At 45.4% G+C, this 14,054-nt stretch overlaps 1 protein-coding gene across 7 annotated transcripts in view; it reads right to left on the reverse strand.

Moving 5' to 3' along the window:
- ACIN1 (apoptotic chromatin condensation inducer 1) overlaps positions 1-14,054 on the reverse strand; it is a 32,481-nt gene that overhangs the window by 3,965 nt on the left and 14,462 nt on the right. For 2 of the 7 annotated variants that reach the window (XM_069485450.1, XM_069485427.1), the window contains 6 exons: positions 13,615-13,833; positions 12,870-12,985; positions 5,408-5,549; positions 1,900-1,942; positions 562-695; positions 311-463 (listed from right to left, as the gene is read on the reverse strand). In XM_069485450.1, the coding sequence (XP_069341551.1) occupies positions 311-463; positions 562-695; positions 1,900-1,942; positions 5,408-5,549; positions 12,870-12,985; positions 13,615-13,833 (807 nt within the window). Of the gene's footprint in view, positions 1-310; positions 464-561; positions 696-1,899; positions 1,943-5,407; positions 5,550-7,003; positions 7,136-7,298; positions 7,448-12,869; positions 12,986-13,614; positions 13,834-14,054 lie in introns of those variants that run through there. The other 5 variants (XM_069485448.1, XM_069485437.1, XM_069485444.1 and 2 more) reach the window with 5 other exon arrangements.

Below are 14,054 nucleotides of genomic sequence, written 5' to 3' on the forward strand. Positions count from 1 at the left end.
CAGGTCAAGATAGTAAATATCTTAGGCATTGTGAGCCACACAGTCTCTGTTGCAACTATTCAACTCTGGTGTTGTGGCACATAAGTAGCCACAGACAAGAGTAAATGAATTGGTGTGGCGATGTTTCAATAAAACTTTACTTACAACAACAGGCAGCCAGCTGGATTTGGTATCCGACCCCTCAAAGTAGCAATTAACCCATCCCTCTGCACAGATGAAGAGTTCCCTCCTAGGACTTTACCTTAGCTTCTCAGTTGCCTGCTCTGTGTCCACTGCCCCCTCCCCTGGTGCTGGGGTGCAGGAGCCTTACCTGAGTGACTGTCCGGCATATTTTCAGCCCCTTGTCATGGGTACCGTCATCACCATTACGCTCCGTCTCATCCTCAGAGATGCGGGAGTCATCAGCATGAAGATCCACAACAGCCTCCTGCCCCGCCAGGGGTTTGATGTCGGGGATGAGGCTCTGGGACACAGATACCCCCCCACCCCGTTACACTGGGCCCATGTCTACTCCCACCTTAAGGTGTCTTATCCTCCCTTCCCTGGCTCCTCCCACCTCACCTTGAGTGACTCAGTGGTGATACTGATGGAAGGTTTCTTCTGTGTGGTGGCTGTGCTGGCTCCCCAACGTCGTTTCCGACTAGGCTGGCCCCCCTCTGTGTCACTGTTTCCAGCTGGCACCCCCTTGGTAGCTGCTGTCCCCAAGAAATAGGACCCAACAATTAGATGGTCTCAGGACCTCTGCTAGTTCACACCTTAACACCCACAGGTTACCTTTGGCTGGAGTTTTGGTAAAAGGTTAATTTAAGGAAATCATATTTGGGGACTGGGAAAACCATGGCTTCAGAGTGAACAATAAAAGGGCTGCAGTCCCTTCCTGACAGATGGACACTACTAATCTCTAAAAACAGTAAGAGAGGGGTAGCTAGTTGGTTAGCAGTTTAAACTTTTAGCTGTAGGTAGTAATATATGAAGTAGCAGGGAAGAAAAACCGAGGATGACACAGGAATGCAGAATAAACAAGATGATTATGGGACACTAAAACCTAAGCAGAACTGAAGATCATGATGTGATGTGGTCATCCTCTAACTTAATTTCCCTACCGCAGATTGATATTTAAGTTATAAACATCTATTATACCTTGCGATTTATAGTTCCTCATTGGGAAAATGTTAAAATATTGTTTCGGGTGTGGGGACTTTCATTTCCTCAGATGCTCTCAGAATAAAGCATAAACTAGTAGGCATTCCACAGAAGTCCCTCAAACTCACTCCTGGTTCTCAATGTTCAGACATCTGAAACAACAACCGCCTCTAAGACGAAATGGGAAACGGTCTGAGACAGCTCAGGGTGTATCTCATTAAAATGTGACTGGGGAAATACGACAGGGATTGTCTAAAGTTCTTTTTTTTTGAGACAGAGTCTCGCTTTGTTGCCCGGGCTAGAGTGAGTGCCGTGGCGTCAGCCTAGCTCACAGCAACCTCAAACGCCTGGGCTTAAGCAATTCTTCTGCCTCAGCCTCCCGAGTAGCTGGGACTACAGGAATGCGCCACCATGCCCAGCTAATTTTTTCTATATATATTTTTTAGTTGTCCAAATAATTTCTATATTTTTTAGTAGAGACGGGGTCTCGCTCTTGCTCAGGCTGGTCTCGAACTCCGGACCTCAAGGGATCCACCCGCCTTGGCTTCCCAGAGTGCTAGGTTTACAGGTGTGAGCCACTGCGCCCGGCCTAAAGTTCTAAATTTCAAAATGGAACCCTATACAGAAGAGGCACATTTGCTAGGCAGAGGGGGCAGGGTTGGGGAGGGGGTTGGACCCGAGAATGGGAATCTATTTCTCAATGAATGCTATTTTTTGGTATTCCAGACCTTTATCAGGGATTTGGGGCTGACTTACAGACAACGGAGATCTTCCTCTTGAATGATTTGGGCAGCGAGCTCTGTATAGAGAAGAAAAGGGGGGAAAAAAGAGAAAGAGAGACACCCCACAGAGAGGGGGGAAGGAGGTTAGATGGGGTAGTCTTAGTATAGGCTCCAAAGACATAGAGAGACAGAGAGAGAGAGGTAGAGAGACACAGAGACAGACAGAGACCAAAACAGAAGCGGCAAACGGCAAAAACGAAGCAGAATCAATGCAAGTTAGAGGAAAAAAATAAAACCAAACATCACAGCAGGGAAAAGTCATCTAGTCCACACCACACCTATGTATTAGCTTTACCAGAAATAAGCTGGAAGAGGAATTCAGTAGCCCCTCAGCCCTGTTGGTCATGCCCTCTTCTACTATCTCTATGGGTCGAGAGGACACCAGGCCCAACAAGCTGTGCCCAGAACTCGGTTCATCTAGTCCTCCTAGGTCCTTCTTTGCTAACTCAAGAAAAACACGAGGAAACAAGGAAAATGAACTTTCGATGGCAATAAGGCAACTCCCCTCTTTTCCTCAATGGCCAGCCTGATGCTCACTGACGATGCCTTTGAAATGCCTGGACAGCAGACGGTCATTTCCAGATTGGCCAGACCCCCACCACAGTGTGGAAAAGGGCAGCACCAGACCCACTGGAGATGAGGCTCCTGAGCCAAGTGTCAGCAGAAAGAACTTAAAAGGTGTCTTTTTGGTAATGGAATGTTTTTACGGAGGGCAGACCATCCCCAGGGAGATTCTCAGACTTTCCAACCACCAACTGTAGCTCCCGTAGAGCTTTACTGTTTCCTCTCCAACCAGGGCTCGAGCCTTAGGGGCTCTGCCAAGGACTGGAAGACAGCAGTCAGTGGGAGAAAGACTACAGACAGGCCAAAAAAAAAAAAAAAAAAAAAAGGGAGAGAGAGAGAGAGAAAAGGGGGACAGAGCATTTTTAGATTTAGGTGCTTATTTCTGGAAAAACTAAGACCACCCTACCACCTTTCTAAAGGGTAGGGCAGAACCCTCTTGATGAAATCCCTTTTCCCCATCCACCCCCCGGCCCCATTTGTGTCGTCTAACCAAGTCTCCTTGGTCTCTGTTAAGGGCCAGCCTGACCCCTAGCCAGGCCGCTCTTGATGGGTAAGTTAGTGAGAAAAAAAAGGTCTTAATTAAAACAGGAAAAACATGAACCAAATAAATAAATAAATCCAATAAAGAAATCAGAAAAACAAAGATAAAGAAAAAAATTAAAATAAAAGATTAAAAAAGGAGGAAGAAAATAAAGAAGAAAATAAACTAGGAATATGACAAATGTTCCAGGTACCATCTCACACCTGGGATCTTCAGTTCAGCCAATCGCACCTCACTGTGTACTGTATCTAGTCAACCGCCGGTCCAATCAGAATGAGCCCTCCCTGCTAGGCGCTGTGCAATTGGTGGGGGGTTGGGTTGGCAAAAAAGGTGGGCGCACGGCGTGGTAGTCAGCACGGCACTGCCAGAGTCCTCCCAGGGGCGCAGGGGGGGCGGGAGGGAAACGTGTGGGGGGACGCTGCCCAGTTTCCATGATGTCAAGACAGTTCACTGGCGGTGGCCAGGCTCAGCGAGGGGTAGAGGGGGGAAAAGGGGCAGAGACATCAGTCCTGGCCCTGTAGGGGCATCATCTTGCAGTCCCTGATGAGATGGCCTGTGAGTAGCAGGAATGATCCTTGCCTTTTATCCTGAGAGGCAGGCAGGACCCTATGTCCAGCAGTGGCAAGCTGTAGCAATAACACCACCCAATACTTGGATCCAGGTGATGACTTCAGAGTCCCTTTCTCCTCTGCCTGTAACTGAGGAGGGGGTCCTCTCACTGAGTAGGATCATGGAGCCTCTGATGAAGGTAGCCTGGGGGTAGTAGGTGAATATCCCCAGGACCTGGCAGACACTCAGCAGCAAGGTCAGAATGCTTTTCTTCTCAGAGTTGTGGGTGACATATCCTCAGGGACTCCAGCTGAGACAGTGGTTCCAGTCAGGTAGATGAATGAGTCCCTGCCTCCAGGGATGGAGGAGAAGTTGGAGCAACCAACATGCTGCCCTTCACCATGGACAACAGGGACCAAAGGAAAAGTCCATCTGATGAGCAAGTGGTGATACATGGGCTGGGCTGTCATCAGCATTAAATCCCTGGGGCTCAGACCCTAGACTCCTCTGCAGGGTTCCTAGTCGTCACAGCTTAAGCAGAGGGCCCCACTCAGCGTTTTACAGCATGGCACTGTGATCACAAACATTGACTTTTTAGGAGGTCTTGGCGCCCTAGATGGGGATCCCAACAGTCTGTAGCAAACAAGGCAACCCACAGTCCTCAAAAGGGCAAGGGCATGTGGGCAGACGCCCCAGCACTGGCACAAGCTCTTCTTGGGGTGTCCCAAGTAGGGAGATGATGCAAGTCCACCCCTTTCCAAATGCTTTTTGCTTTCTCAATATAAGTCTCTCCAGAACAGTGTTCTTCTCGGCCCCCTGATGTAAGCAAGACAGGGAGGCAAAAGGGGGCCCATCACAGGAGCCCATATACATGCCCCCCTCTGGCCAAGACACCTGGATAGCAGACTTGGCTCTGATTGGGCAGCTCAGTAGCAGCGGGTGGGTCCAGAGGAAGAGGCGGCATCAGCGATTGGCCAGTTGGGCAGGGTTATATTTTACGGGCGGATTACCGTACATGAGGTACTTGGACAAAGTTTTACGGGGAAGAAGGACCTTGTAATAAATAATATTCTGCACATCAAATCACTTTCACCGGCCCCCACCCCCGCAACACACACCAGAGAAAGGCTACACACACAACAGTCCCTCCCACCCTGTTACCTGACTCCCAAACCCAGCTACTTCTTTTTCTATCACTTTAAGAGCCAAGAAGACTTCGCTGGCTCTGATGGGGGGAGCCCATTGAATTGGGTGCAGGACACAGATAATATATATGTCCAAAAAGGAGGCAGAGGGGTTGTAGATAGGGAGAACGGGCTTTCTGGATCACAAGTGCTGGCTTCTAAGTAGCTACAGCTCTACAATGAGACCACTGGGGGGCAGATGAGGAACAAAAATTCCTCAGCATGGCTGGTTCAGTGAGAACCACGAAAGCCCACTAGATGGCGTTGGGCTCCATCAGGCTTTCAAAAAGGAGGGAAAGCTAAAGAAGTTACCATGGGGAGAAGCTTGGGAAGACAGCAGGAAAAACTGCGCCTGGGTCTTAAATAAAGGGCCATTATCAGACTTTCCAGTTAGTTACAAGCTTCTAGGAGTCTGGACTGCACTACTTCCCCAACAAGGAAAGAACGAATGAGCCCTGTCCCCATCACAAGGGGTCTCCCTTGCTAAACCAGCGAATTCTGTCTTGGCCCTATCCTGATCCAAGGCTCTGCCTCATCCCTTCTTTAAGTTATCCCACTGTGTAAGAGGGATCACCAGAGTGGTCTACTCTTTCCCCTAGGTCCACTTCTGCCCACCCGCCCCAACAGGTGGCTTGAATATTTACCTCTTTCTTCTCCTCATCTTCAGCACTGCCCTCTGGGCGCTCATCATTGCTGACTTGTTCTGCAACAGGCATGGGAGGCTCTGGAACATCATTTTCAGGTCTGTTTTCACTTGTGTCCATGGTCACTTCCTCCTTCTCCTCACTGACAGGATGGGGAAAGGTTGGGAGGGAAGGGCAGGGAAGAACCAAGGGGAAGAGAGAGCAAGACATTAGCTTTTGGGCCAGGAACCCCCCCATGCCTCATACTTGGGTGAGATTGGGAGGGATCTTTTCACATCAAGACTAGAGACCTAGCCCCCACGGGAAAAGTGGGAAACCATTTTCCTTGGGGAAAGAGCATGGCTCACAGCAACCATATCCGCCCACTGCCCAGATGGGATAAAGCTGTTATGTCTGGGGTTAGGACTCCACCTGTTTTTAGGCAGTAACTCACCAAAGTACTCTTACATGAAAGGAGAAACACCCTTCCTCTGGAAATGTCCCTCAAAAGTGACTGTGTTGCCTACAACCCTGTGGCCTCCCTATCCCCTGGCCAGAGGCACCATTATGTAGCAAAAGTACATGAGAAACTAAGGGAAGCCCCAGTCCTTAAAAAGACAAGAAGCCATGGCTGTGGCAAATGATCCGACCTGTGTTTAATCAACTGCTTAATAAGTAAAGGCCTGCTGGCCCACAGGATCTGGAGACACCAGGAACGGAGAAAATGGTGGGGGTAGGGGCTGCAGGGAGAAAGTAGGGCTGGTGAAGGTTCAAGCTTCAACAAGGTCCCTCTCTCATCCAAAAGGAAAAACTAAAACTGCTGAAGAGAATATGAACGCTCAGAGAAGAATCAGGCCGCTTTTACCTGCTCAGAGGTGTAGGAACTGTTCTTACATTCGGCTTTCACCCAGTCTCTCCCACTCCCTCATTCCAACTTCCAAGAGATAAAGAGAGCAGGCCTCCCAGTCAGGACACACCCTCCCCCACACCAGGCAGCTTCCCCCCACCAACACTGAACCCACTCCCCCAACTCTTAATCACACACTTCAGGCAAAGAACCCCAGAGATTCACTTCAGATAAACTATCTTCCCACCTTCGTTTTGTCTTCATCCCTAACTTCTATCTCAAATCTCACCCCCTCTACCATCCAAACACTGGGCAAAAAAATCCAATCAAGACGATGAGAGGCCTAAGTCTTGTGAGAGGGGAAAGCAAGCCTCCCCAGGCCAATCACCAGCAGAAAACTCAGCATTCCCAACAGGCTGACTGACACTCAGAGGTCAGAAGAACCTCCCTAGAGCAGTCAGGGAGGGATGCATGGGCTAGGGGGAGGGGAAAATCGGAACTGTGCCCCCAGCTAACAGGCCCCCACAGAAACACGAGATGCAGCTGCTTAAATCTACAGAAAAGGCTTATCGAAAAAATACCTTATTTTCCCACACAGAGAGGGCAAGTGGGGCCAATTAGAAATCGGGCAGGAAGGACAAAGAGGGAAAGCAGAATGACTGAAAACAAACCAAAACGAAAGACGGACTGAAAGCCATGGGGAAGAGAAGGAAGATGAGGGGAGCCAGAGTGGTGGGGAAAAGGCATACATGGAAATGTGAAGCTCTCACCCTTCTTTGCTTTCTGATAACATGATTTTTTTTCTCCCCCTGGAAGTGCTGTTTATCCCTTTCTGGAATGGAAGAAATAATAAAAACCAAACAAAAAAAAATCCTAAAAAATTTTAAAAACCACCTTCCTTGTCCCAAAATCCCATCACCTCCTCCCCAGCCACCCGATCCAGAGAGAGAAAATCGAGATGCAGCAACTGGGGATCCAAAAAATGGTAAATGGAAGGGGAGGTGGTGGTGGTGCGGGGAGGCTAACATAGATCTGGCTTTTAAGAGATAAGCGTTAAGTCCTCACGGCAAACCCCGAGTTCGGCTGGATTGGTCTCTCTGGAGAAGGAGGAGGAAGAGGGCCAGGCTGTTGGTAGTGGCTGGCTCTATTGTATTGGCGGAGCGGCAGCGATCAGCCGGAGACATGCAGGGGAGCCATCTTGCCACTTACCCAGCAGCCCGTGTGTGCGGATGGGGGAGGGCCCTGCTGCAGCAGGGGAGGGGAAAGAAAAGAGGGAGGGAGCGGAGCGAGCAAGGTTCTTATCCTCTGGCAGGCCACAGGGAGCTGACTGCTGGCTCTAGAGGCCTGGCCTTCTTTTCTCAGGTTACAACAGCTACAGAGGCCTAACCCCACAGGGCAAGCAAGCTCCCTCTCAGTCTTCCCAGGGGGCGGGAGAGGGGGCTGTGTGGAGGACTTGCAAAGTTACAGCTGCTTGATTCCAGAGACTAGAAGGCAGGCAAACAGCAGACTTGGGAGTGAAAAAAGATTAAAGAAGAAAGATAAAGCCAAAGTTGAAAAATGATTAAAGAAGGAAGATAATCAAAGCCTCCATTCCTCTCATAGAAAGGAGGGGCATAAGCAGTTTTATGTGCCCACCACCCTGTCCCGGAAGCCAGGCATGGAACATTGATTGAAACCACATCAGCCAGTCAGATGCTCAAGGTGGGATGGTAACTGTCACTATCCAATCACGATAGTATCTGGCTGCTCACCCCTGGCAAAGAGCATGTTACTACTCCAACCTGTCCTTTTCCCAGGGATGGTAGAGGTAAGTGGATAAACAAGTAGAGTTCTTTTTTGAATTACCCATGGGGGGAGGGTGGGTGTCTCTGAAGAGATGACAGACAACTTTGTTTCATAGAGTCTTTAATAAGGTCACCCTGCCCCAGGGTCCACTGCAGTCAGAAAAGGAAAAGGATAAACAGGGCAAGGGGACCTTGGGTAGCTGAAGCTTGGGCTCCAAGGTGATAGCTCTGAAGGAGATAAGACAGTAAAGTGAGAGAGCCATTACATGGGGCAAAGGAGAGGGAGATCGGCGGGGCAGAAAGTTATTGTGAACTAAGCAGAAAATATTAATCACGGGCATCTTTACCAGACCAAATGTGAAGTGGGAAACAGACCCTAACAATTCAAAAAGCACTCAGTAGATACACAAAATGCTTAATTTGTTGACTGCAAAAGTGCTCCTTTTATATCCTACCGGCAGTAGAGGTTTAACATTAAGGCAAGCTTCTGAGACCTTAACCAAAAGCTCAGTATCTCATGTGTAACACTCAAGCGTTTAGCTAGGAATGAAAATTTCCCACTGCTCCTTAAAATCTTAAACTTACATGCCAACCACATGCTAAAGTGGATGTGTTTACATATTACTTTAGACGTTTCTTTACACATAGTGGTCCCTGTCTGCTCAGAATAAGAGCACTCTGGAGTGCCAAATCCTGGCCCTGGCCCCACCCTCTTACGAACTGTGTGATATTAGTCAAGTTCCTGGTCCTCTCTGTTTGGTTCTTGATCTGTAAAGTGGGGACAGTAACAATACTCATCTTATGAACAGTAGTTAAGTGTTAGCTCTTAAGAGTCTGGCTTGGATGACACCTCAAGTCAGGATATACATAAAACACACATGCACTCAATAGGCCATTATCTCATTTGATGGACCTCTGGAGCTTTTTTAGAGTTTCTTCAAAAAGTAGATGGCTCATTCTCTGATACAAAGCCATTCAGTGATTGACTTGACAGGTTTTCAGCAATGCTCTCATAGTCCTATATAATAACCGTTACTTTACTTGTCCCCCACCTCCACCCTGCAGAATTCCTCAAGGGTAGGGACTGCATCCCTTAGCCCAGGGCCTAACACAAAGAAATGTTCCACAAATATTTCTCAATTAGGGTGTCATTGTAGGTACTAAGTGGACACTTACTAAATGCTTGGTGACCTAAAAGTTTTCTTCTTGACAATTTTTTTTTGGATAGAATCCCACAGAGAATGTTATTCCACAGGAAATGTTACCTTCAAACATCCTCAAATAAATGTTCCCTGTCCATTCATTGTCCTAAAACACTCTCAGCTGCTAATATGCTGCTTCAGAAGTAGCTTATTTGAAATAAAAAGGGGGGGGGCCGGTCGGGGAAAAAAAAGTAGCTTATTTGGAGGAAGAATTTTCTGTTATTGGAAATTCTATTTCCTTTTTTCAAGAATAAGCATTTTACCACACCCTCCTTGGTCTTCTTAACACATAGGAGGTTTGTGCTTTCTATTTCCCCATGATCAATTCCATGGGATCCAAGAATTCCTGATTTTATTTTCAGAAGATAATTAGGAATACTTGAAATTGTTTAAAAAGTAGACTCCATCTACCTGCAGAATCAGTCCCAAAGCCTTGTTAGCTATGTCGGAGCACCACATAGCTTTTCTTTGAAATCTCTTTCAGACAAAAGGCATCTTCCTTCCCCCTTCAAATTCTTGCACAAAAATATTTCTGAAATCTTTGAAAAATCTGTGAAATTGCACAGGGAATAAGGGGTAGTGATAGCTATCCATAATTAAACAGCATACAAAGCATTAGTAGCCCAGAAGATAAGGATAGAACTACTTGGAGACTAAGAACATCACATTACAATTCATTTGTGAATATGAATGAGATCAGAGAAGCAAATGTAAAAGGAAACTCCTACAGGCATGTATGTTTAAATTTTAGTTATTATAGAAGACTCATGAGGAGCTGAGGAACTGATGTGAAAATTCAATAAATAGTGGGACTTGATACCTCTAGGAGCACACTAGTTCCGAGACAGCCAGGAACAGTATAATTTGGGGGGGGAGGGAAGGGTAATGTCCTTAGACGCCAATTTCTCAGTGAGCAAACTCTATTGGTAACAAATTCTGCTTTTTAAAATTATGCATCATTTGGGATACTGGCATCGTAGGTCCCCTGGGGAATATCAATTACACTGTCATACTGGCTTAAAGAACAGTTTCCTTCCTCCTACACAGGCAAAAGGACAAATATGCATAGTACCAAGAGCCTAAAGTTGCTATTGCTTGCTAGGTTGTATACACAGGAAGGTTGTATTTCGAAAAATTCAGGTATGAATTAATTACAGCTGAATGAATGATACAATTACCCACACAAACAACTTTTTCTCCCTTTTTTCCCACAATTTTTTTTTGTAATGTAAAAAGAGTGTACCACTATTTTCTGCTATATGAAGACATTTTCCTTATATCCATAGTAGGCAGAGGACAGATTTTGGAACAGGGCTCAACTGAAACAGAACTGAGGCTCACAAATTCCTGCTCCAAGCAATGAAAAAGACACCTTACCTCATAAATTTAGAATTCTTCAGGCACAATCAGAATCAGAATGGATTTAACCAAGCACAGCAAAAGATAGGCAATCTCTTCCAAGTGGTGAGAGGTCCTTGAGGTAGAGTCTAATTTTTTCTTTTTTAACACTTTACTGGTTTGTTTTTAAAAGTCATGTGACTTCTTGTTGGGACAGACGGGAAAACCAAGGTTAAGCCACAAATGGTCTTTTCCATTTAGCACTGTTGATCCCACTTTTAAAATTGGCCAGGACTCTAGAGGGCTGTCAGGCTGAACACTAGCACTTCAGAGGCATCAAAGATCAGGAGCAGTGTTGTGCATTAGTTGTAGTAGGGCCTCCAGAAATGCAGGCAAACTGCTCAAAGATTCATTTTACCAAATCCAGTGTCAGAATAGCATGTGGATTTAGGTCTTTGGGCATGTCTTATTATCAGGCTGTTGAACAGACCATCTAGGCAAGTAGAAGGAAAGCAGTAAGAGGGTTATGTGTAAGCTATTCCTGAGTGCAGACTGCTCAACTGAAGCTTGCCTAGGCAACAATGGACAATCTTAGTACTTGCCGCCCAAGGTGTCCCACTTGCCTATCACCTTATCAGAATCAATGTGACTAGATTATCTCAGTCATAAAATGAAAATCAAAGCCACCTTTACCTAGGGAGAAAAACCTCTATGACTTTTAGCTTCATTTATCCTGGACTTGCATGGGAAAGTCCAAAAAAAAAATGTACTTCAAAACAACATAAAATGCCTTTCTGTTTGCTAGGGTCTCAAAAACCCACAGAATTTTAAGGCTAGCAAGGAGCTTTTCAGAAAATCACTTCCTTCTCAAAATGTAAGAGAGGCAGTTCCCCAGGCCCAATTAGTAGCAGGTTGTCAATGCCCACGTCAAAACTGCCATTTTACAAAGGGCATGCTCCATGGAATGGGGGAAGGCTGGTATTGTTTGGTTCAGAGATATGGAAGGGAAGATGTCACCCCATTTCCTCATTGATGGTTGTAGCTGAGGAATCCTGAACACCTTCCAGAATCCGCTGAGTTTTCACTTTATGGTCCTAGAAGAAAAACCCTTTTCCAGAGGATAATGTGCCAATCCCAGAAGGGAAAAACAAAAAGTTTTCAAAGGAAATAGGTGAACTTTTGGGTTCCAAACGAAAAATGCAATGGCCACAAGATGGCAGCAAAGGCAAGAATATCAGAAGGGACAGTAGCAAGGGTATATCCAAGGCAAAAGCTCTATAGTAAAGGAGTATAAACTATCATTAAAGTCACAAGGAAATGAGATAAATCATGTCACCTGCCCACCACCCCCCAAAAATCAGAGTTAAAAGATAGTTTAAAGCTCTCAGAAGAGCATAAATTATTAGACTATTACATATACGGAAAAATCATACTGGTAGTATTAGTGTTGAAATGACATAAAAACGAGTATGGAACAACTTTACGCCAACTGTCTACACAGGACATTCTTCAAAGCAGTTCAGGATTCCTGATGTCTAAAAGCTAGGCATCTTATTCCCACAATGCTTCATTTTTTTCATTTCCCATAAGACTCCGAAGCCAGGAATTTTGGTTCAATGGCTTCTTAATTTACAATACCTAGTTCAGAATGAATAAATAACATATTCAATTACAAATTTAACCTGATATAAGATTATTTCTCTAGGACTTAATATGAGAATTAAAAAACTCACATTAATTGTATAAATGGTAAGATCAATCAAAGGGTTTCAGGGGCCCAGGAATAAACTTCACTTGATGGAGACTTCATATTTTGCTGTACTGTATGCTGTGAGAACTAACTAGGATAGACTGTAATTAATAAAATGACAGGTAGTAATCAGGGAAAATGCATGAACTTAAAAACAGTACCCAGCTGTGCCTCTCTTTATAGACCCTCAACATCCTTTATTAAACTGGGTTCCTGGGTAAATATGAGTTAAAGACTGAGTTAAGATGCCCTGAGTCAATCCCATTACATGCTCTTGAGTGTGGAATCAGAAGCCTCTGTTGCCTACACCTCAAAGGAGGTGGCTATTTTGGTTTGGATGATTCCAGATGTGTTTTCCTTAAGTCCTGACCACTTTTCAGATCACCTTGAAAGTTCTGGTGGCAGCTCCCAACATAGTAATTGAAGTCTAGCCTTTGTCCAGATAAAGTTCTGCCTTCAGGTTTTAAAAGGAACCTAGGACTGCTCAAAGAACCACAGGGAGCAAAAAACTATCCCACACCTGTAGTTCCTTGTTATACCCCAGTTGACATATATCACTTACACAGAATGATGAATCCTTTCCAATTCTGGTAGATGAGAGGTCTGAGTCTCTGAGGTTTGGGGCTGTGTGGCAGCTGGTGGCTCTGCCTCTTCAGCTTCACACTTCTTTGGGCTCCCCTGTCAGGAGACAGCAAAAACAAACATAGCAAAGTACTTAAATCTGTTTGGTGCCTTTTCTTCAACCTGGAGCTAAAATAAGGCAGCAAAGGACATACACAGCACTAGCCCCACACACAGCCCTCTATATCTTTACATCATTTTAGAACATAAAATGGAATATGGCTTAAAAATAGGTACTTCAAGAATTTCTATATCAGTAATCATTTTATTAGAATTCTTTTTTGAGAGAATTTAGAAAAGACTTCCTTTTGGGCAGATAAAAGGAAGAACTGACCCTGAGGGCCCTGGAGATAAGAACCTCCCTTCTCAGCCTCACGCAGAGTTTCCATGAACAAGGGAGTCAGCTGGAAACGAGTTAAGTAGGATTAACAGGTACCCCCAACCTTGTCTACATTTCTACTGAACCTTGTAACTTTTTAACTTGTAACTTTTTACAAGGTTTCTTTAAAACTTTTTGAACCATTTGGCCCAAAAAGTCGGACAAGTGAGAAAAATAAAAAAAAACGAAAACAAAAAAACCCACAACTTTTTGAACCAGACTAACTTTTCAGTTGCATAGCTAAGACAAAAGGAAAAATCTTGCTTAATCCTCCATCTCCCTCTGGGGAGGGGTTATAATAGCCTACCCGCTCAGGCTGTAACCTCTGGGTCACATGCTTTTCAGCTGGCTCAGGCTGGCTCAGACGTCTCATTTGGATAGAGGATGAGGAGATGGAAGCCTTCTCCTTTGGCTCAAGGACCTGCAGTTGTGGCACTGGTGGAGTTGCAACCTCCTGACCAGAAGAGGGGTCTTTGGTTTCAGTATAGCTGGTGCTGCTGTCCCTAGAGACTCCAGGGCTCAGAGACTAAACAAATGAAATAAAACATATAATAAGAAAAATTATTGTATATGGTATATATTCAGTAGATCACTGAATGTTCCAACTTCCATTGACCAAATTTAACACTTTGGATCTTTTTGTATGTGTTTACTCCTGTTTGAGTTAGTGATCTCCTTGACTGCTTATTCAACAAATTATTAAGTTCCAGTTAGGTGCTGGGTCCTGAGATACACAAAAAGGCATAC

The sequence above is a fragment of the Eulemur rufifrons genome, chromosome 2, assembly GCF_041146395.1.
Source record: "Eulemur rufifrons isolate Redbay chromosome 2, OSU_ERuf_1, whole genome shotgun sequence".
NCBI classification, from domain to species: Eukaryota; Metazoa; Chordata; class Mammalia; order Primates; family Lemuridae; genus Eulemur; species Eulemur rufifrons.